The 22,135-nt window shown below is 38.7% G+C and overlaps 2 protein-coding genes across 3 annotated transcripts; one reads left to right on the top strand and one right to left on the bottom strand.

Annotated features, from left to right (window-relative positions):
• The first annotated feature begins 393 nt into the window (after nucleotides 1-393).
• Nucleotides 394-7,797, top strand: JMJD6 (Bifunctional arginine demethylase and lysyl-hydroxylase PSR). Its single transcript, XM_067762559.1, has one exon. It carries the CDS (start codon nucleotides 884-886, stop codon nucleotides 2,087-2,089), a length of 1,206 nt encoding a protein of 401 aa, XP_067618660.1. The 5' UTR covers nucleotides 394-883; the 3' UTR covers nucleotides 2,090-7,797.
• On the bottom strand, nucleotides 5,288-21,909 carry Sar1 (Secretion-associated Ras-related 1). Of its 2 annotated transcripts, none has more exons than XM_067762560.1 (6): nucleotides 21,763-21,909; nucleotides 20,947-21,047; nucleotides 18,392-18,511; nucleotides 18,252-18,317; nucleotides 9,565-9,800; nucleotides 5,288-7,881 (listed from the first exon to the last, which is right to left on the bottom strand). In XM_067762560.1, the coding sequence occupies exons 2-6, from the start codon at nucleotides 20,987-20,989 to the stop codon at nucleotides 7,765-7,767; spliced, it is 582 nt and encodes a 193-aa protein (XP_067618661.1). In that variant the 5' UTR covers nucleotides 20,990-21,047; nucleotides 21,763-21,909; the 3' UTR covers nucleotides 5,288-7,764. The 2 variants fall into 2 exon arrangements, with proteins under 2 accessions (XP_067618661.1, XP_067618662.1); XM_067762561.1 differs by lacking the exon at nucleotides 21,763-21,909 and adding an exon at nucleotides 21,103-21,399.
• Between the last annotated feature and the right edge of the window lie 226 nt (nucleotides 21,910-22,135).

Raw genomic sequence — 22,135 nt, 5'->3', positions numbered from 1 at the left:
GCATACTCACAGGTCACTGCAGGCTAAAGAGCCACATAAATAAACTAGGTATATCGTGTAGTAGCCTCTGTCGATTCTGTAATCGCGAAGTTGAGACTGCAGAACACATCCTGATGGAATACGATGCAGTCGCGAGAGGGAGATGAGAATTCAAAGAAATAAAAAGGCGAATATTGGGCATTTTCTTCTTTTCTTATTGAAAAGTTGAAAATACTTACTACTTTCATTAATTAAATTTCTTTTTTTGACAGAAAATATCATTTTTTTTACTCACCACAGTGCTCGTAATTAGATTTTCATAACGAGGGGTTGGATTTTATATAAGGTGCCACGATTTTGTTGATTTGTAGGGGTAGTTGTAGTTTCTGCTTTCGGATTCTGAATCTTGACGCAAATACACGTCTTTTAATACCGCTATCTACATGTGCGACCCGAATTTTAAGTGCAGGACTTAAGTTGAAATTTTATTAAATTTGGAAATTAAAAGGCGTATATTTCATAAACTAAGAGTTTCCTAAAGCTGCGGATGATAATTTTGTGATTTTTAGGACCACCTCGCCTAATATGAAAAAATGATGTGATAAAATGAAAAAATTAATTTCTGAGCGAGCATGAATTTTTTTTTCACTTCATCACTTCATAGAACGTGAATTGACCCCCTGGAACAAAGTTATCGCATAAGTACATTTTCTTATGAATGGCAATGATGCAAAAAGTCACGTACTCACCCGATATCAATTGCTAGCAGATGTCATTTTTCTCCTTACACCAACAAAAACGGCATAGGAACCGTCGCGAAATTTTGTAATCTTTTAGTTTTTCTTTCATATTAAAGTATTAAATAAATAAAGTAAATTATAACTTAAAATCAAATTTTATCACAATGAATGATGAATTCAAATTGCCAAAACGTTCACGTAAACGCCTCCGGGAAGTAAAGCGTCGAGCCCGTCCAGAATTAGGAGACAAAGAGGCATGGTCAGCTTTGCGTTATTACGAGCATTTCGAAGATTTTCGCAAGTTCGACGATAATGTAGACCGTATCAAACAATCTGAATATAGTTGTGAAGAGTTCATTGAACGTTACGAAAAACCTTACCTGCCAGTAGTAATTGAAGGCTGCCAAGAGGGCTGGCCAGCAGAAGAAAAATGGACACTGCCACGCCTAACAAAAAAATATCGCAATCAAAAATTTAAATGTGGCGAAGACAACGAAGGCTACAGCGTCAAAATGAAAATGAAGTACTATGTTGAGTATATGCGGTCTACTCTTGATGATAGTCCATTATATATATTTGATAGTAGCTTCGGAGAACACCATCGTCGTCGAAAACTGCTCGATGACTATACAGTGCCGATATATTTTCGTGATGACCTATTTAAATATTGCGGGGAAGAACGCCGCCCACCGTACCGTTGGTTTGTTATGGGTCCTGCACGCTCTGGCACCGGTATACATATAGATCCATTAGGTACAAGTGCATGGAATGCTCTTCTACGTGGCCACAAGCGCTGGTGTCTATTTCCTACACAAACTCCAAAAGAACTGTTGAAGGTACCAAGTGCAATGGGCGGAAAACAACGTGATGAAGCTATTACATGGTTCAGTACAATTTACCCGCGTACAAAACAGCCTGACTGGCCAGCTGAATTACGACCTATTGAGATATTACAAAAACCTGGCGAGACTGTATTTGTTCCAGGAGGTTGGTGGCACGTGGTGTTAAATTTAGACGATACAATTGCAATAACACAAAATTTTTGTAGTCGCACAAACTTTCCAATTGTTTGGCATAAAACTGTACGCGGAAGACCAAAATTGTCACGAAAATGGCTCCGTGTGCTACGTGTAAAAGAACCAGACTTGGCAAAACTAGCAGAGAGTATTAATTTGGACCAAAGTACTGGCTTTGCATCGGATAGTTCTAGTAATTCAAGTTCATCATCTAGTTCCTCATCGTCTGCGTCGGAGAATGAAGGTGATGGTAGCGATAGTTGTAGCTCCAATACTGATAGCGGACAAGAAAGTTTAACTGCCAAGAAAAAAAAAAAGCGACGTCTTGGATGTGCTATGGGTTCCAATTCTTGATGTCGGTTATGTTGCAGCAACAAAAAAAGCACAAAAATTGATATTGATAGGTTAGAGTGTGCTACTGACGAGAATGATTGTGAAGTCGAAAATGAAGGCAAACATATTGAATTAGGCAAAAATATTAGCTTAACGATGTTATTACAAACACGTTTACGATTACTGCTGCATTGTAAAAGTTAACAGTATTTTAAGACAATGACTGCGTCGATACACCTAAATAAATGAATCGAAATAATTGAAAATCTATATTACAGTTTAGCTGAATAAATAGCAATATATGTATGTACGTGTGTAAGATATAAATTGTGTTTGAAGACTTACTGAACGATCGCTTTGCGAGGTTAACATCACATCTAATAAGATATATATTACATATGTATGTACGTATTTATATATAATAAATAAAATATAAAAAGGCTAAGACCGTATAAGGTAAGATTGACAAGCTCCGAAAAAACTAGTAGTTGTATCCGTAAAAGTTTTTTTTATTCTTCCCTATCCTTAGTTTTTGTTATTAGAAAAGTTTAAACCCATATTGGAAAATTCTGTCGACTCCAAATTGAGCGTCCATGACGTTGCATACCAATGGGCTGTGTTCGGTTGTTGATTGATTTAGAAGCGATAAAGACACTCCCGAAAGGTTTGTGAGTGTTACCGAAGTTGATCGGCGTTTGTCACATATAGTTCCGGAAAGTAGCATCACTAGGGTACTAGCCTGAAAATATCTAACACCCCTATCTCCTTCCGTGAGGAACTTTGGGTCGCCAGAGCTCGTCTGCTGTATGAGTATGACACTTTAAAATTGCCAGTTTTTCATCTCGCTTATGTGCGACTGACCGTAGGCTGGTTATCTTTAAATTGCACTGTACAATCCATATGAAGTAAATGAAAAGGTCAATAGGAAAGGATTAAATATTAAATAACTTAACTGAAAAAAAAAAAATGTGTGATTTGTAGTAGAGGCAGTAGTAAATCGGGAAGCAATTCGGTAGGTTTTATATTGCAAAGCATTCGAAATATCAGATTTTAGTTAGCTTCTTGTCGATCGGCTTGTCTGAATATCTGACTCTATTATCCCCTAGTTTTTGGTAGGGGTATGTTCTTTCGTATTGCAATCCCGAAAGACTGAAGCCCACCGTGAGTCGGCTGATTGGACCTTATCAGTGTGGCTTCCACCATCGAAAAGATTTCCACTATGCGTCAAATCTTAGAAAAAAAAACGGGAAAAATAATTTAAACATATCACATCTTCAATTTTAAAGCCGCCTTTGACAGTCCGTAAATTAGCTGCCTAAATGTCGCTAGTTGTGAGTTTGGTTTCCCCTAAAAACGAATACGGCTGTGCAAAATGACGTTCAGCAGCACGATCAGCGCAGTCAGAATTGGTAAGAACCTCTCCGAGTCTTTCGAAACTAACTAAATAAGGTTTCAGACGTGACCACCTATCGTGCGAGATCATTAATTTGATGCTGCAGAAAATTATACTAACTGTAGAATTTTGCCGCTCTGGAACAAAATTCTTTAAAAGCGTTGTTACTGGCAAAAGTCTGCTTATACTAAACTACAAAGAGGCGGAAAATATGGGTTGATGTTGATTAAGGACACAACAAAGTATCTGCTGTTATCAAGCAAAGAGTCAGTGCGGTTGGCTAACTCATCCCGGAACTGAGAGGAATATTCCAATCTCTCAAATCCTGAGAGATGATATCCTCAGGCAGGTAATCTTTCATAAAAGTTACAAAGTAAAACTGAGTTCAGAATTTTCAATTCAAGTTCAGAAAATTACAATTCAAGTTCAGAAATTCCAATTTAAATTCAGAAATTTCCAATTCAAGTTCAGAAAGTTACAATTCAAGTTCAGAATTTTCAATTCAAGTTCAGAAAATTTGTCGGACATTTTTTTTTTTTCATCCAATGGAAATAAATGTATGTAAGATGGTATCTATGTGTTAAGGAAGCATTGGACATCTTAACTCGTTTAAATCAATTTTGCGAGTTAGCGAAAAACTCTCGCTCATAAGAAGCAATTGCAATGCCATCCAGCATAACAAATCATGCCAGCTTTCCCTGCTTCGCGGTATTTGACGGCGACCTTCGAAGCTCTGTAGCGGTCTCTCCCTTCCACTGCTTCCAAACTGCTGTTTCGACTGAAGTACTTTGTTGGCCGTAGCGTTATCATGCACTTGTTGGAAAGAATTATCCTCCATTTGATATCAATGTTCGGGATGTACACACCTTAAGAAAACTTGGGGTACACTAGCCACCATTTTGGCAACATGGTCAACGAAGCATCCGCAAGTAACATATAAGTATAAAATTAAATAATTAAAATAACTTTTCAAAATTAACACCCTACTTATAAATTTCTGAATTCGAACTGTAATTTTCTGAACTTGAAATGTAAGTTTCTGAATTTGAATTGTAATTTTCTGAACTTGAATTGTAGTTTTCTGCATTTAAATTGGAATTACTGAACTTGAATTGTCATTTTCTGAACTTGAATTGTAAATTTCTGAATTTAAATTGGAAATTCTGAAATTGTATTGTAATTTTCTGAAATTGAATTGCAATTTTCTGAATTTAAATTGGAAATTCTGAAATTGTATTGTAATTTTCTGAACTTGAATTGTAAACTTCTGTACTTAAACTGGAAAAGGTGTAGATTAAATGGAATGCAACGACACTAGAGCCAGTGCGCTGAGCTGAACCTTCAACGCGGATACTCCAACGAAACAATCGCCATACTCAGTGACAGTCAACGCGCACTCAAGGCACGTTGCCACAGCTTCCCAAACTTTGACGAAGAACGTGATGCTTTGTCATATAAAGTAATACTGCTGCAACAGCTGCAGCTCAATAAACGTCCTTGATCACCAGAGACAAAGCTTCCCCAACCCAATTGTCAACCTCACCTTCGAGTGGCGAATCCCGTTTCACTAACATACGAGGCTCTGGCGACCACAAGCTCTTCATGGAACTTGGGGGTGTGGAGGGAGGGATAGCCTGAAGGTTTAATGTGGCCATATAAATTGTTCCCGAGATGGCCGGGCTAGCTGGTGCTGTGTTACCGGAGCGTACCGGATCTGTATCCGTCAAAGGACCATCACATCGATAACACTCCCCAAAGCTGTCGGGGAGCAACCTTATCGCTACAACAACAAGGTAACGTTCAGTTGAAATTCATACAATAGTGGATTTTTATAAAATTGTTTATTTTGAAATTTAAACAAGAATTACACAAATTGCAGCTAAATTGTACCTGTTTCACACAGAGAGCTAATGAAATTGTTAGCGCTTATGGAGCTCAATCTCACAATCGAATCAATTTTGCTTGGTGCTTCGGATTTAAGTGTATTTTTCCTACTGATGATAAAAAATTACTTTGTTTTCAAATATTTTGTAAAAAACAGAAAAATATAAAAATAATTGATTTCTGCAAAAATACGACACCATGAATATCAACTTATGCGTTTACAGATAATATCTGTTCAGTTTATTGAGTTTTTGTAATAGAGTAAAAATTTTAGGCATATAATCAGATTATCTTATAAGCAACCCTAGGTGAATAGCCTAAATGCCAATAAGTAATAACACCACATTTTTATTATTTCATAAAAAATCTTAATGACTTCATAAAGCTTCTGTGTGAAATTGGTATTAAGCAAAATATTTTTTGGAAATTATATTGAAATATTTACACTTGCCCGCATAACTGCGCACAGATCAAAAATATTCGAAAAACGAATTTAAAATTCGAATTCCTCAAAAAATATAACAAGTATCGGTCAACCTATGACGCAGTTATTTTTGTAAGAAAATTGTCTTTAATAAACATGCTGTTGAAACCCATAGCATATACTTGCATTTTCGTTTTAACGGGAATTATTCGCTGACATTATGAAAACACATGTACGCAAAAGTCTGCGTACAAGAGTAAAAGTAAATAAACTCAGCACTTCGGTCAGCCCATTTTTTCTTAGTCACCTGTGTGTCTTTAGAAATTTATTTTTCATTGTGATTGAAATAATTAAAGAAACCAAAACATCAATGGAGAAAAAAGGAAAGGAGATAGGAACTGGTGAAAGAAGAATCATCGTGTAATTATATGTTGAGGGCAAAACGTTAAGAGAAATCGTGGAAAAATAGTGGGCCGTAATCATTCATCTGTATATAGGGTCGTAACCAATTACGTCTCAACAGGATCTATCCTTTCAAAACCACGTACTGGACGTCCAACTATTTTAACAAAAAGAGAAGAGAAGCGGGTCGTACAATTAGTTGAGTCAAATCCTAAGTTAACTGCCCATAAACTGAAATTGGAGGTAGAGCAAAGGTTTTCCAAAACTGTTTCCGGCGATACAGTCCGTCGAATTTTGATAAAAGCTGTATATGGTAGCCGAATTGCCCGTAAGCCTTATATCTCTGAGGTAATTCGGCAGAAGCGCATGAGCTTCGCAAATGAATATGTTTCAAAGCCGCAGGAATTCTGGAATTGGGTTATTTTTTCGGCCGAGAGCAAGTTGTGCATTTTTTGTATAAAAGGGAAGAAACTGGTATGGAGAAAAACGGGAACAGCATATAAAAAAAAAAATATGTGCCCAACTGTTAAACATCGTGGAAGCGGTGTTATGGTTTGGGGCTGTATGGCAGCCAATGGTGTTGGTAAATTGACATTTATAGATTCCATTATGGATCAGAGACTATACATTCAGATTTTGAAAGACAATATTTTGCAAAGTGTTGAGTAATTGGGGATGGAACACAATTTTTGGTTCCAGCAAGACCACGACCCCAAACATACCGCTCAAAACGTAAAGCTTTGGGACTGTTATATAATGGGAAAAACCAGCTGCGAACACTTCCTCAATCTCCGGATCTACACCCCATTGTGCATTTATGGGATTTGCTCGAGCGTAGAATCCGACAGCATGCCATAACTGTAAAAGGTATGCTTAAGGATATAATAATGCAGGAATGGGGAAAAATCACGGCGGAAGATACGGCAAAACTTGTGAATTCCATGCCTAGGCGTCTCATAGAAGTGTTAAAACAAAAGGGATATCCCACAAGATACGATACTAGAGCATCGGAGGAGCTTATTTTCTTTAAAAATAATTTCCTGTACGCAGACTTATGCCGCTACCTTTTTTATGTGGTTTAATTAAAATGTCCATTCAGACTTTAATTTTCGTAATAACAGATACTGTGTAATGCAATTTTGTAAACTGAATGTATAAATAATGAATTTAAATAAATTTGAACTTAATACATGCCATACTTCCTAAAGAATTCTTGTTTAAATTTGGTTTTTCCATTTTTTTGCTCTGTACGCAGAGTTATGTGGGCAGTGTAAATATCCGCTTGTATTATTTTTTAGAAATAAAAAAATTGAATACCTAATACCCTTAAATCGCTCGAGATTTTAACTATGCTCCTTTGTTTTATTATTTTATTGGCTTTACTTATTACAGTTTTACCGTTATCGTTTTCATAAATTTGCCCAACTTTTCTTGAATTCATATTCTGTATGTTTTAATTGTTTAGTTTTTGTTGAAGTTTTAAAATAAAAGTGATTAAAGCAATTCATTGGGGGTTATGATTTTGATTCTCCGTATGATTGCCGATTTTTATTTCCCACTTTACTTTAAATGAATCTAAAGCGTTTGCAGTTTTTAATCGATATACTGCGCTAACCAACGGAAGCCTTCTCCATAACCTTGACGCTTCAGTACAGAAGACATGTACAGCTCCAATGGACGTCCCGGTAGGTCTGATCGCGGCACTTTTCCCTGAAGATATATGCAAAATGAAATTTTTATTTTAAGATACTAAATTGTCGACATAGCTCAAGTATGTAATAACCAGACCTATTAAATTTGACTTAGCATTAGTAATCAATTAATTAGATGCCTATTTTAATGGCCAATGATTATTTCAATTGTTTTCCATAAAAAGCAATTACTCATTGATTACTATTATACTACGTGCAAACACACACCAAATTGGCAACTTATACTATTTGGGCAATTTATTACGCAATTTGTCATATAATAAATTGTAATAATAAATTGCCAATTTAAAAAAAATTGCGTAATAAATTGTTTCAAACTGCAAATGCAACATTGTAAAGTGTGCTTAGTGAGTATATTTAAATGTCAGTTATGCATGGCTGAACTATATGGTTGGCTCATCTCATCAGCTGATTGTATGTCTTTCATTTCACTGGAGTAGGGATTGTCAAAAGAAGATGGCAAAATCAAAACGAAACCAAAACATTGAACACATTTTCTTACAACACACAAAAATTTCAAAGTTTTATGTTTCCATTCCACTCACCTAATACCAACACGCACATTTTGACAGTCTCAACAAAGGTATGTTGTTACTGTAGAGATGGGCCAACCAGCTATCAAATTACTATTGTGTAAGCTAAATAGAGTTGTATGAACACCACTCAATTTAAATCGAAATAGCCTCAATTTATTTTTCTGTTTGAACATAGTATAAAAAAAAAATCATGTTTTTTTCCGATTATTGAAAAAAAATAAAAAATAATCAAATGTAATCAAAAAGGCGTTTTTTCGATTATTTTTGATTTTTTTTTTGTTGTTTTCGATTATTTTTAATTATGTTTCTGCTTTGTTGAAAGAAAATTTCTCGTTTGTTGCATGCACGGAATAATTTCTATATACAAGTACATTTTACGATGCAATATTAAATCGTAACCGCTTATCGAGGCAAATATATACATACATGCAACATATAGGCCGAATGGTATATGAGCGTTGATCTAAACATATTTTCCGGTAAGTATATGCACGTGCATAATTTGCTACACTTATTATATAAAATAATAACGATCCTCTATGGTTCGTCCTTAAGTCAAGCCAATTTTGTTTTGTATACAAAATTAATATATCCACTACTTTGGATTGCGTTATGGCTATGCACTGATTGTTTTGTAATCAAAGTTTATCATATTGTTCGCTTTATTTTAGTAATATTGGTTTCATATCATCGCCAGTGTGGGGCAATGTTCTCCAACAAAAGGTAGGCTGAAAAATTTGGTACAAAATGAGCTGTATGATTCATATACTAGCATGGACATTTGGAAAACATGAAGTGTGTTGAAAGAAACTGCATGTAGAATTTATTCCATGCATGCAACAAACAAAAACGCTTCTTTCAACAAAGCGGAAAAATAATCAAAAGTAATCAAAAAGGACTTTTTTGATTATTTTTGATTTTTTGCAATAATCGTAAAAACTCATGACTTTTTTTTATTATGTTTTTAATTAATTGAAAAGTAATCATTAAAAATAGAAAATAATGGCAAATAATCATTAAATGGAGTTTAAGGAAAATAATCAATGGAACTGTTAATCATTACCATTAGTAATCATTATTTAATAGGTATGGTAATAACGTTATTATTTGCTTTAATTCATGGACGCATATACACAGGTACGTACCTTTCCGGTTGTCAATTGATAGAGACCGAAAACGTTCCTAAGTTCGTCTTCGCTGGCTGCACCTGGTTTATCGATTTTGTTACCCAATATTAATACGGGACAATTTGAAAGCGCTTCATCTGTTAACAGTGAATCTAATTCTATTTTGCTCTCTTGGAAACGGCCACGATCCCAAGCGTCTATTAAAAATACGATGGCGTCTACAGCGGGGAAATAATCCTTCCAAACACGGCGCGCTTTATAATGAAAATAATAATGCATAAATATAGATAGATAGATAGATAGATGTTGTGAGGTTAAGCACTGCAACCTATTGTGCCCTCATTCTCTTTACAACACCTCATCCAAGCCGAGTTCTCTGAGAAAATCCAGAATGGTTCTCGGCTTCAGAGAGTGTATTTGACTATTTTCTAATTTGGATGATCCTAGGATCCTAAGTCTTCGTGTCGCGACTGCATCACATTCCTTCAGGATGTGTTCTGCAGACTCATCTTCGACATCACAGAATCGACAGAGGCTACTAGACGACATGCCCAATTTATGCATATGGCTCTTTAGCCTACAGTGACCTGTAAGTATACCTGTTAAAATCCTAAGGTACTTTTTGCGAGGTTAATCATAGCCTTATATCGCTTTGGGTTGTACCTTGCTATTAGTGCCATTGCTTGCCGAAGTCCTGAACTTTCGCGCCAGTGTTGTTCTGTGACGCACGCTTCCTTTTGTCTAAACTCATCCCTTATTGTATGTGACCCTATTGGCACTAGAGATATACGCCACCGCCGCCGCCGAATAGGGACGTTTTTCGCACGCCGCCGCCGAATGTCAAAAATATAGGCGGCGTCCGGCGCGTTACTATATTTTCTACTCGTTTAAGACTGTTTAGACCATTTATTGTTCATGTCGAAAATTGGTCGGATATGGTCGAAAGTGGTATCAACGGATGCGCATCACTGCCAGTTATAAGAAACTAATTGCGAAATTTAACTCTTTCTAACTGTTCAAAAGTTAATTAATAAAAACAGGCGTTTTCGATGTCAGCTTAACACGGACTTCGCATCACCCAATTCACCAAGTTATTAAAACAAAACACTAAAAGAAAAGTTATATAACAAATTTATATGATCACTTAGCATATTTTGTTCAAAAAATTAATAATGAACAATGAATTCAAATAAAATGACCCAAGGCGTTTCAAATTCTTTTCCAATTGTCCTGCAGTTGTTAAAAAAAGCAAAAAAATTGCCGATTTTTAAAAAAAATTTTATATTGCGATTGGCTGAAAGAATAAGCCAAATCAGTGATGCAAAATCCTTTAGTAGGTTCTAGGGGCAAAAACACTCCTTTCAAATGATTCTTACCTCATACTTAAGTTGAGGATATATGTACGTATAAGAAGGTTTTGAAAAATTATTTGGGATTACATTCAAAAATCTGTTGTTTATTTGCGAAACTATACAATAGCATCTGAAATGTTAATTTTAATTTTCACACTTCATCCTTCAATGCCCCCGGTTCGACATAAAGTTCGCGGCCCTATCCAAAACTAGTCCCTTGGAGTGAATCACATTGATTATAGCCTATCAACCAAGTTTAAATATCACCTACAAGTTACGGCTCCTTTTACAAATGTGAATACGTAGGCACATATATTTATTTACCAGGTGAAGCTTTGTCTTTCGAAAGAACACTCAAAGTGGGAAAGCAAAATCTTTCCCAAGACAGTCGAAATAATGACCGTGTGTGCTACTACCCTGTAGTGGACAGTCGAACTAGGCTGAAATCTGAAGCTACGCGGTCATCTATAATGAGCTCTTATATCATAAGGCCGGAAAACAGCAGTAAACATCTTTCAACTTAAAATCGGTTGACTTTCATTCTAAAATATCGTTTTGATTTAACGAATACTATTGAAATCAATGATGTCTGCAAACTTTGGTCTACATTTTAAAAATTTTATCCAGGGTCCTTGTAAAATTTTAATTATGTAGATGCACCGAGGATTATACGATTTTCACCCATTACGCAAAGACTTCCACTTAGATTGCTTATGATTTCGAAGCCGGCATCCTTGGCCGAAAAGTCACTCCCTAACGTTTCAAGGTGTTTCTCTGGCTCGCCAGCATAGCGCGACAAAAGCATCCGTTGGAAAGTCTTTAGAGCTACACCTAGAGCTTCTAGGAAAGTGACGTCGACGAAGGTATGAGTTCGAAGTCACAGTCCTATAGCTTCTGTGCTGGCATATGGTGTGAGGGCCAGGAGGCGTGGTAGCGACTGGGAATTGCACATCGCACATTGAGAATTGTAGCTCTTAAAAACAGCCGAAAAAACTGGAGGCAGACGCAACAGTACCAATTCCAAAGACCGGGGTTAGGTTCGAAGCCTCTCTGGAGTAAGTAACACATACAAGCAAAACCTTTCCTAAATACTATATTTTTAAATAGAAAAATCAAGCATTTGAAAGTAATAACACCGGCGTACGCCGGCGCGCCGCCGCCGCCGATCGGCGTAAACCTCTATTTGGCACCATAGGCTCGGGTCCTATTGGCTTTCCGGCTGCTGCCAACCTGGCAAGCTCGTCCGCCAGATACATATTAATTAATTTTGAGTATTAAAGTGCAAAGCTATGAATCAAGTTTTTTTTATCAGTTGTTGTGAATATTTGTATCTTTTTATTGCAAGATATGGAAAGGGTGCCTGAAAGAGACAACAAATGTAGCATACACCGTTCCACCTACACTAGGTTTTGATGAGTTTTAGGGCACCTTAATAATAACACCACAGAAAAAAACGAACCAATCCTAAAATAATATTGTCGACGACGCGGTAAAAGCTGCAAAGTCCAACTAACAAAATTTTACAACAGAACTTTAAAAACTTAATTGAACTCATTCGAAATTTGAAAATATATTGAAAATATGTATGTATTTTGTTGGAGTTCGCAGGTTTTATCTTGAACAATTTTTTAAATATTCGAAACTCTATCGTTGTTGTTGTAGCAGTGCTTCGCCCCATCCAATAGGTGCGACCGATCACAAATTGTCATCAATATCCTCTAACGGGAGTCCAAGGAATCTTGCTGTTTCAACAGGGGCGGACCATAATGAGAGGGGTATTAGAGGCGTTGGTTCCACATTACAATTAAAGAGATGGTTGGTGTCATGTGGGGTGCAAGCGGGGCATACATTTTGTATGTCGGGGTTGATTCTGGATAGGTAAGAGTTTAACCTGGTACAGTATCCAGATTAAAGTTGAGCTAGAGTGACTCGTGTTTCCCTGGGTAGTATGGGTTCCTCTTCCGCAGGTTTTGGGTACGGTTCTTTGAGTACTGGATTCACCGGGCAATTCCTGGGATAAAGGTCCGACTCCTGTTGACCTCGAGTGACTCGCGTTTCCCTGTTGTTGTTGTTGTTGTTGTAGCGATTAGGTTACTCCCCGAAGGCTTTGGGGAGTGTTATCGATGTGATGGTCCTTTGTCGGATACAGATCCGATACGCTCCGGTAACAGTACCATTAAGGTGCTGGCCCGACCATCTCGGGAACGATTTATATGGCCACATTGAACCTTCAGGCCATCCCTCCCTCCCCATCCCCAAGTTCCATGAGGAGCTTGGGGTCGCCAGAGCCTCGTCTGTTAGTGAAACGGGATTCGCCGCTCGAAGGTGAGGTTGACAATTGGGTTGGAGAAGCTATATGTTGCGCTACACAACCCCTTGAATCCCTCGCGTTTCCCTGGGTAGTATGGGTTCCTCTTCCGCAAGTTTTGGGTACGGTTCTTTGAGTACTAGATTCACCGGACAATTCCTGGCATAAAGGTCCGACGCCTGTTTGTGGAGTTCACTGAGGACCTGCTTGTGCCTGAGGACCAGGTGCCGTATCTCCTCATAATGCTTTGCTGTGCTGCCCGGCTATGGAGCCGGGCCCAAGTAGCGCTCTAGGCGCCATTTTGATGCACTTCCTCCTGGAACCAATTACGTTTTGGATTGATGTACGCTGCTATAGTTTTACTCAAATAACTTGGTTAGCTCAATAAACCTACTGATGTCCTTGATTCGGCAGTTTGACACCGCCATTAAGTCCGGAAACACATAACTGCCTAGAGTTCGGGACCGAAAATTCGCGAGCGCTGGGCACTCGCAGAGAAAGTGAGTAACCGATTCCTCAGCACCCTCCTGTTTACAGATCCTACACCTCTCATTGTAGGGGATACCCATTCTATTCGAGTGTGTGCCAAACGGCCAGTGCCCTGTAATAGTGGCCGTGATTCTGTATATTTCCTTCCTAGACCTATTTAGTAGGTCATCGGTGGTTTTGTGGTTGTAGTCTGGCCATATTAATTTGGTGATTCTACAGGTGTCCATAGAGTACCAATCGCGGATTGATATTTTCCTTAGATAGGTGAGAATGTCTCTTTGAACTGATGTGAGTGGTCGATGCACCGCTACTGCTTTCGTGATGTCTAACGATGCTCCTTCCTTTGCTATTTCATCCGCTTTTTCGTTGCCGTCAATGTTCCTGTGGCCGGGTACCCAGCTGAGAGTGACAGCTGCCTGGTTGGCTGCTTCACGTAGCACCCTCTTACAGTTATCGACAGCTTTAGAGGATGTGTACGGTGATTCTAGCGCTTTGAGTGCCGCTTGGCTGTCGGAGTATATAACTACCTCACCGTCTATCCGGTTCTGCAAAAGGAAGATGCAGGCCCTCTCTATTCCTTGCAGCTCTGCTTGCAAGATGCTGGCTGTGTTTGGAAGACGGATGGGGATTGCGACTTTTAGTTGGTTGGAGTAGACACCTGCACCGACGCCGCAGTCCATTTTGGACCCGTCCCTACCAAATCTGTCGTCCGCCCAATCCGTTCTAGAGGGTATCTGCACCTTGTAATTTCTGTCGAAAATCAGTGTTTTTGAGAGGTAATCTGTTGTCGAATCCACATCGGTGAGCATTGTTAGGATGTCACTGTGGCCATAACCTTTTTCTTTCCAGCATTTAGACTCGCTTAGTCTGATGGCTGTGCTGATCGCTGTATATCTGATGTGGAGGGTCAGTGGCAGCAGGTTAAGTATAACGTTTAGTGTATCCGTCGGGCACGATCTAAGTGCACCTGTTACCTCTGCGCATGCTGCCCTTTGTATTTTGTCTAGTTTTTTAGTGTCGTATTGCTTGTTCAGGGCAGGCCACTGTGCTATGGCTCCCTACGCCAGGATGGGCTTTATGACCGCCGTGTAGAGCCACATCATAAGTTTTGGCTTTAGCCCCCAATTTCTGCTGACTATTCTCTTGCAAGAGTAGTATGCGATATACGCCTTCTCTACTCTTTTTTCGATATTGGTTTTCCAATTTAACTTGTTGTCTATTTCGACGCCTAGGTACTTAACTCTAGTAGAGAGCGAGAGTTCCGTTCCATCTATTGAGGGTAGTCAAAAAGTTGGTATTTTTGTTCTGTTACTGAACAGTATCAGCTCTGTTTTGCTAGGGTTGATGTTGAGGCCGCACGAATTAGGCTTTTTTGGCCTTAATAAACAAAATAATAATAATGATATTTACGCTGTCTATTATCCTGTCCAGTAAGCCCTCTGGGGGCTGAGAGTCCCTGCAGAGAGATTCTTTTACTGGTGCTAGATCGCATCCAGGGAAGTGAGTATTGGTGAGTGTGCCCAGGGAGTCCTCTGCTGAGTTTGTCCATAGGCCTACCTCGCTTCTTACGAAGTGATTGTTGTTGTGTTCTTTGGACAGAATTTTACTCAGTCTGGAGCACTTGCGAGTGATTTCTATTGAGGAGCAGAAGGATTGCCAGGATACAGCCTTCGCTACCCTTATAGCTTTTTTATATGTTTTGAGAGCCTCCCTGTATGGCTGCCACTCCTTGGTTTTAAGGCACTCATTAAATGCCTTCCGCACTGTCATTCTAAGTTTCCTAAGGTCCCCGCTCCACCAGGGTGGGGACTTCTTTTTACGAATACTAAATGGGGTGCACTTGTTGTAATTGGTAGTTATTGCGAGCTCTACCTTGCCGACTAGCTCATCGAGCTTTTGAGGGCAGTTTATGTTTGGTTCGCTTATTTCAAAAGTTGGCATAGTTAGCCTTACAAATTTATCCCACTTTGTTCTTCTTGGGTTTCTATAGCGGTGAGTCTGGCCAGATCCAAATCTGATGTCGAAGAAGATCCAGCGGTTGTCCGAGATAGAGGCTTTGTCTGACACTCTCCAGTTTTCCACTAACACCGGGTCATCGTCGGTTGTCAAAGTTAGATCTAGGACTTCCTCTCAGCCCTGAAACCTGCCTGACCTAGGGAATATAAAAGTTGGTTTGTTGCCGCGGTTGCAAATACTGAGGTTGGAATTAAGAATAAAATGTAGAAGTGACCTACCCCTCTCGTTGGTTAAGAAGGCCATAATGCTTACGGAGATGACTCCTTAAGCCCCTGGGCGATGTTGGCTCATCAATAAGATGTCTGTTGGGATGCCCAGGTTTCTAGGTATTCAACAGGAACTGCTTGGTTGTTGTTGTTGTTGTAGCAATGCTCGCCCCACCTAATAGCCGCGACCGATCACAAATTGTCATCAATATCCTCTAACGGGAGTCCAAGGAAACTTGCCGTTTCAACAGGGGAGGACCATAAGGAAAGGGGTGTTAGAGGCGTTGGTTCCACATTACAATTAAAGAGATGGTTGGTGTCATGTGGGGACACATTGCAAGCAGGGCATACATTTTGTATGTCGGGGTTGATTCTGGATAGGTAAGAGTTTAACCTGTTACAGTATCCAGAACGAAGTTGAGCAAGAGTGACACGCGTTTCCCTGGGGAGTATGCGTTCCTCTTCTGCGAGTTCTGGATATTTTTCTTCAAGTACTGGATTCACCGGGCAATTCCCGACATAAAGGTCCGACGCCTGTCTATGGAGTTCACCAAGGACCTGCTTGTGTTTTACCGCTTCATACGGCTGGGTTCTCAGGTGCCGTATTTCCTCAAAATGCTTACGGAGATGACTCCTTAGGCCCCTAGGCGGTGCTGGTTCGTCAATCAGATGTCTGTTGGGATGCCCAGGTTTCTGGGTATTCAACAGAAACTGTTTGGTCAGCATCTCATTTCTCTCCCTGATGGGGAGTATTCTCGCCTCATTATGCAGATGGTGTTCTGGGGACATAAGAAGACAGCCCGTGGCGATTCTGAGAGCAGTATTTTGGCAGGCCTGTAGTTTCTTCCAGTGGGTGGTTTTTAGGCTTGGCGACCATATGGGTGACGCGTAGCACGTAATCGGCTGGCTAATTGCTTTGTATGTGGTCAAGAGCGTTTCTTTATCTTTTCCCCAGGTACTGCCAGCAAGGGATTTGAGGATTTTATTACGGCTCTGAATTCTTGGAACAATTGCGGTTGCGTGCGCACCAAAATGTAGATCCTGATCAAACGTCACACCCAAGATTTTGGGGTGTAGGACAGTCGGTAGCGTAGTGCCATCGACGTGGATGTTCAATATGGTCGACATTTGGGGCTTGGTTGTCATCTCATTTCTCTCCCTGATGGGGAGTATTCTCGCGTCATTGTGTAGATGGTGTTCTGGGAACATAAGAAGACAGCCCGTGGCGGTTCTGAGAGCAGTATTTTGGCAGGCCACTCTATCGTCTCCAATTCCATCAGCATTAAAACATCGTTTTGACTGAAAAGTGGAGCTAGCCAATTTTACCGCGGCGTTGACGATTTACTTCCATCAATTTGTTGCGCTTTTCTGAGCTTATCTAAGCAGGTTGCTTCGGCGGCCTGTGTCACACCGATTCTACCTTCCTAGGTACCTACTTTTCTACAAAATGTACGACTATCTCAGCACGTTGGCAAATATTTGAAGAAACCTCGAGTATTTGATAGAATACATTCAAAATTTAAACTAAGCAATATCTCGTTTTTATCTGCTCACATTTGTGCCGAGTAACATCCCTTATTTTTTATATAATATTCTTTTAATAAATAATACACCTTAATACCATTATATATATATACATACCATTTCATTTTCATGAAAGGTATAAAAAAGAGCTAATTTTTGAAGCAATATCTTCAACCATTCTTGAGATACCGCTAGAAGGTCGATGAAAATCACTATAAATCATATGAGAGCCTAAATAGTCGGTGCCATGCCAATTTTCCAATATTGTTGTACATTGTTCGCGCCTTTAAATTTTGGCAGTAGTTACATAGATACCACGTTACATTGACATGTGTCCCGGTATATAATGTTGTATTTTGTATATAGAAAATAGGCACAGTTATCTAGCGATTTTTTTGTACTTTTTCTTAGAGCAGCTCCTCTTTGAGTTGATAGGTAATTTTTCTTACGATTTTTTAAAAAAATACACGCGCACATATACGATTTACGGATCAGTGACTGAAAACCATTTACAAACAATAACTATACAACTGTCAAACTATTATTAAATATTATAAGGTATGGATCTATCAAGTTCTATCTAGTTGTATGTCATTATCCGGAACCACGGTTCCAGAGCAATTCTGATTTAAAAAATGAGTTTCGATCACCCATCGTAAACGTAATACGGGCAAAGACAAAACAACTAGTTGTATAGTACTTTATATTTTAACTTAGTTAAGTATTCAGAATACGACCCTTAAAAATATCGAGAAATTAACTAGCAGTTTTTGAAATAAAGGTTTTCTTCATTTTATTATCCAAACTCACCTTGAGTATGACCTCCCAGATCGAATGTGGTAAAACGCATGTTACCAATGGACAATTCTTCTGACGCTGCATTTTGTATTCAAAATAAAAATGTACAATTATACTTAAACATTAAAAAAAATCTTTAAATGTTTACTTACTAGGATGAAGAGTTGGCACATGCTGTGCCAATTTATCGTCTTTGAGCATGTGTAATAATGTTGTTTTACCAGCATTATCCAGACCAAGGAACAAAAGCTTGCCTGATTTTTTCCATAAACCTATATAGAATCATAAAACGATGAATTAATAGTTTATCGCTCCTAAGTTATTATGAGACGTGTCGGAGTTTATTGCTTCTAAGTTATTATTAGACGTGTCGGAAGGATGTACAATCGAACAGGTAACTCCATGTCCTTTACGAAGCTCTCCCTTTTTTGCTGAATTTAAGTCTATATTAGGCCGCGTAGGATTTTTACGATAAGCCCAACCCTGGAAGAGAATGTCTGCAAACATCTCTTCCTTGTCGAGAGCAGTTTTTGAGAGCGTAAAAAGATGTTGTATATGAACTGCTGACTAAGTTTCGGTTTCCACTAAAATGACTGTATATACGTGTAATTCGTAACCAAACAAAGCTTGATGTTGTAGCTGTCAAAACGATACATCTTCTTATCAAGTTATTTCTTTATCACGGTGCACGAGAAGATAGAAAACGGTGAACAAAGTAAACGCACTATTTTTGGAACCTTTCTTAACGTCGAAATAGTGTCAACCGAGGCTCAGTCTTGGCAACAACTGCTCGTGCGAGCATGAGTCGGGATAGTGCCGGAAAGCAAATGACCGTTGGAAGGGCAAACCTAATCGATAAACAAACAAGCGAGTACTCCTTTGTATTGTACGGAGTTCAATATTGAACAGCCGTAGAGCTCTAGAAATCTGTCTTCCTTAACTTGCTTGCCGTTCAAATCTCTTTTCGTTTTCGTAGAGCTTCTAATTCTTGAAAAATATATCCCCAATAACTTTTAATATTATATTAACTCTTACATAGATATGCAAAACAGGATAGCGGTATCTTAATTCAATTGAAACTGCGGTTTTTCAAGATTTTGGTATGATATATTAAAATACAGCCTTAGTGAAAATTTACAAAAACCTTATCTGCTTGAAGTGAATGTGAAAATAATAAGCTCATGAGATGTAAAAGCAAATCACTTTCATGCAATTTGCATGGAAAATTAGAATAGTGATTTGCGGCAACCTTAATATTAAAGATTTACTTTACTTTTAGAGGCATAAAAAAGCCCAGGCCCACAGATCGACGAGCTTTGAAACAGAATAAACGGCTACATCCCTGATCTCTCCAGTTTTTTTACCTCACGAAACGTGACATTATCACCGACTAAATCATCGGCGACCTTATTTACAACATGGACGTCCCAAAGTTCGACCATTTTGAACATCCACGTCAGCGGCACTACGCTACCGACTGTCTTACATCCCAATATCTTGGGTGTGATGTTTAATCAGGATCTACATTTCGGTGAGCATGCAGCCGCAATTGTACCGAAAATCCATAGCCGTAATAAAATCCTCAAATCTTTTGCTGGCAGTACTTGGGGAAAAGATAAAGAAACGCTCAATACAACTTACAAAGCAATTGGCCAGCCGATTGCATGTTACGCGTCCCCGATATGGTCGCCAAGCCTAAAGACTACTCACTGGAAGAAGCCACACAGGCCTGCCAAAATACTGCCCTTATAACCGCCACGGGTTGCCTTCTTATGTCCCCAGAACAACATCTACATAATTAGGCGAGAATACTCCCCATTAGGGAGAGAAATGAAATGCAAACAGTTTCTGTTGAATACCCAGAAACCTGGGCATCCCAACAGACATCTGATGATGAGCCAACACCGCCCAGGGGCTTAAGGAGTAATCTCCGTAAGCATTATGAGGAAATACGGCACCTGAAAACACAGACGTATGAAGCCAAAAAACACAAGCTGGTCCTCAGTGAACTCCACAAATAGGCGTCGGACCTATATGCCAGGAATTGCCCGGTGAATCCTGTACTCAAAGAACAATACCCTAAACTTGCAGAAGAGGGACGCACACTCCTTAGGGAAACGCGAGTCACTCTAGCTTAACTTCGATCTCGATACTGTATTAGGTTAAACTCTTACCTATCCAAAATCAACCCAGAGATACAAAACATATGTTCTACTCATAACGTGTCCCCACCATCCATCCAACCATCTCTTCAACTGTATTGTGGAACCTACGCCTCTAACACCCCTCTCATTATCCACCTCTGTTGAAACAGCTAGTTTCCTTAGATTCCCATTAGAGGTTATTGATGACAATTTGTGATCGGTCGCACCTATTGGATGGGGCGAAGCACTGCTACAACAACAACAGGAATAAAAGCAAGCTTTTAACCGTGACCCCGAGGAAAAACAGATGCCCTAGTAAATATTTATTATATTTTTTGTCCGAAAATACGTACACGTAGCTACTTAAGTATTTACTGTAACTATGAATGTATATACACACAAAGGTACTTTAGGCTTTACATTTGTACATACATAATTTCAAAATTGGCAAAAATTCAAATATTATATTATAATGTCACTGGCCAGTCATGGTTAGAGATCATTTAATAACATATTTTACATATTGTGTGTACATATATAAGAAATGTTTTGCAATTATTTACCTAAGTATCCTAAGACACCAGTGAACCAATCCCAAATAAACATTTTGCTATTTTATTGGTATGATAATTTATACAAGTATGGAAAAATTACTTGTATTAACCTGCAACGAGAAAACAAACAAAAAATTATTTAAAAATAATATTGATGCATTATACCTGGGAAAGCAAGATAAATGTTATCATGTAATCTTGCTATTGTCAGCATATCACTGCATTGTCGATAATAGTCTCGTATAAGACGCAACCGCTTGAAGTACTTATGACTTGCAGAAATGGGGCATTAAAGCCAAATATGATGCATGACTTTAAAAATTCGCTAAGCCTTTGCTGACAACTTTGTGCATGGCTTAATTTTCTTGGTAAAGAAAGGGAAGTGAATGGGTTTTTAGTGCGACTTTTAAACAGTAGGGCAAGGTCGTTCACCGATCACCCCGTGTACACTTGTATACACAAACGTAGAAATGTGAAAACTTTCTTTGCAATTAGAAATGCCTTCTGACTCGTCACCACCACATCCTCACCAATTAGAACATGTAACAAAGGCACATTTTCCTGCACATTCAAATGCTGGCTCTTATAACATTTAATTTCAAAATGCAGCGCAAATATTACGTGTGAACAGTGTCTGCTACTAATTGCAATACAATAAGCTGTGGTTTTAATAGGCGCGACCAATCATTGTAATACAAATCGTCAAACGCTTTTTTGAGCAGTCCCAGGCGTGCACACGACGTCTCAGCTTTAAACTTTGACCATCACCTTTATTTTACCATCTCTCAATTCTCAAAGAATGCTTGCTATTAATTCATTATTCACCTTATAAATAAATTACAATTAAATTAAAAATTTTCACGGAATAATTGAAAATTTTTAATTTATCTTCTCCTTTCCCGTGTTTCAGCGTTTTCTTTTGCACTATAAAAGAAAGACGAAGGCGATAACAATGGCGAAGAAGATAATGAAATAAAAGGGAAAAAGGCACACGAAGAAACGATGCGACACGACAGCAGAACAATGATGCCAAACAAACGGGATTGTGCGGGATTTTTTTTATTAGTATACTTGTTAAAAAATTGGATAGTTTCTCGCTGCTGTTTAGCTTCGTTGACGACGTTTATAACTCATTAGGGCTCGGCTTTTCAGTATTTGGTTAAACTTTTACCCTCTATTCAAATTTAAACTACAGTTA

Source organism: Eurosta solidaginis, chromosome 1 (assembly GCF_040869045.1).
Source record: "Eurosta solidaginis isolate ZX-2024a chromosome 1, ASM4086904v1, whole genome shotgun sequence".
NCBI lineage: Eukaryota > Metazoa > Arthropoda > Insecta > Diptera > Tephritidae > Eurosta > Eurosta solidaginis.
This window is presented reverse-complemented; position numbering and strand designations above follow the sequence as displayed.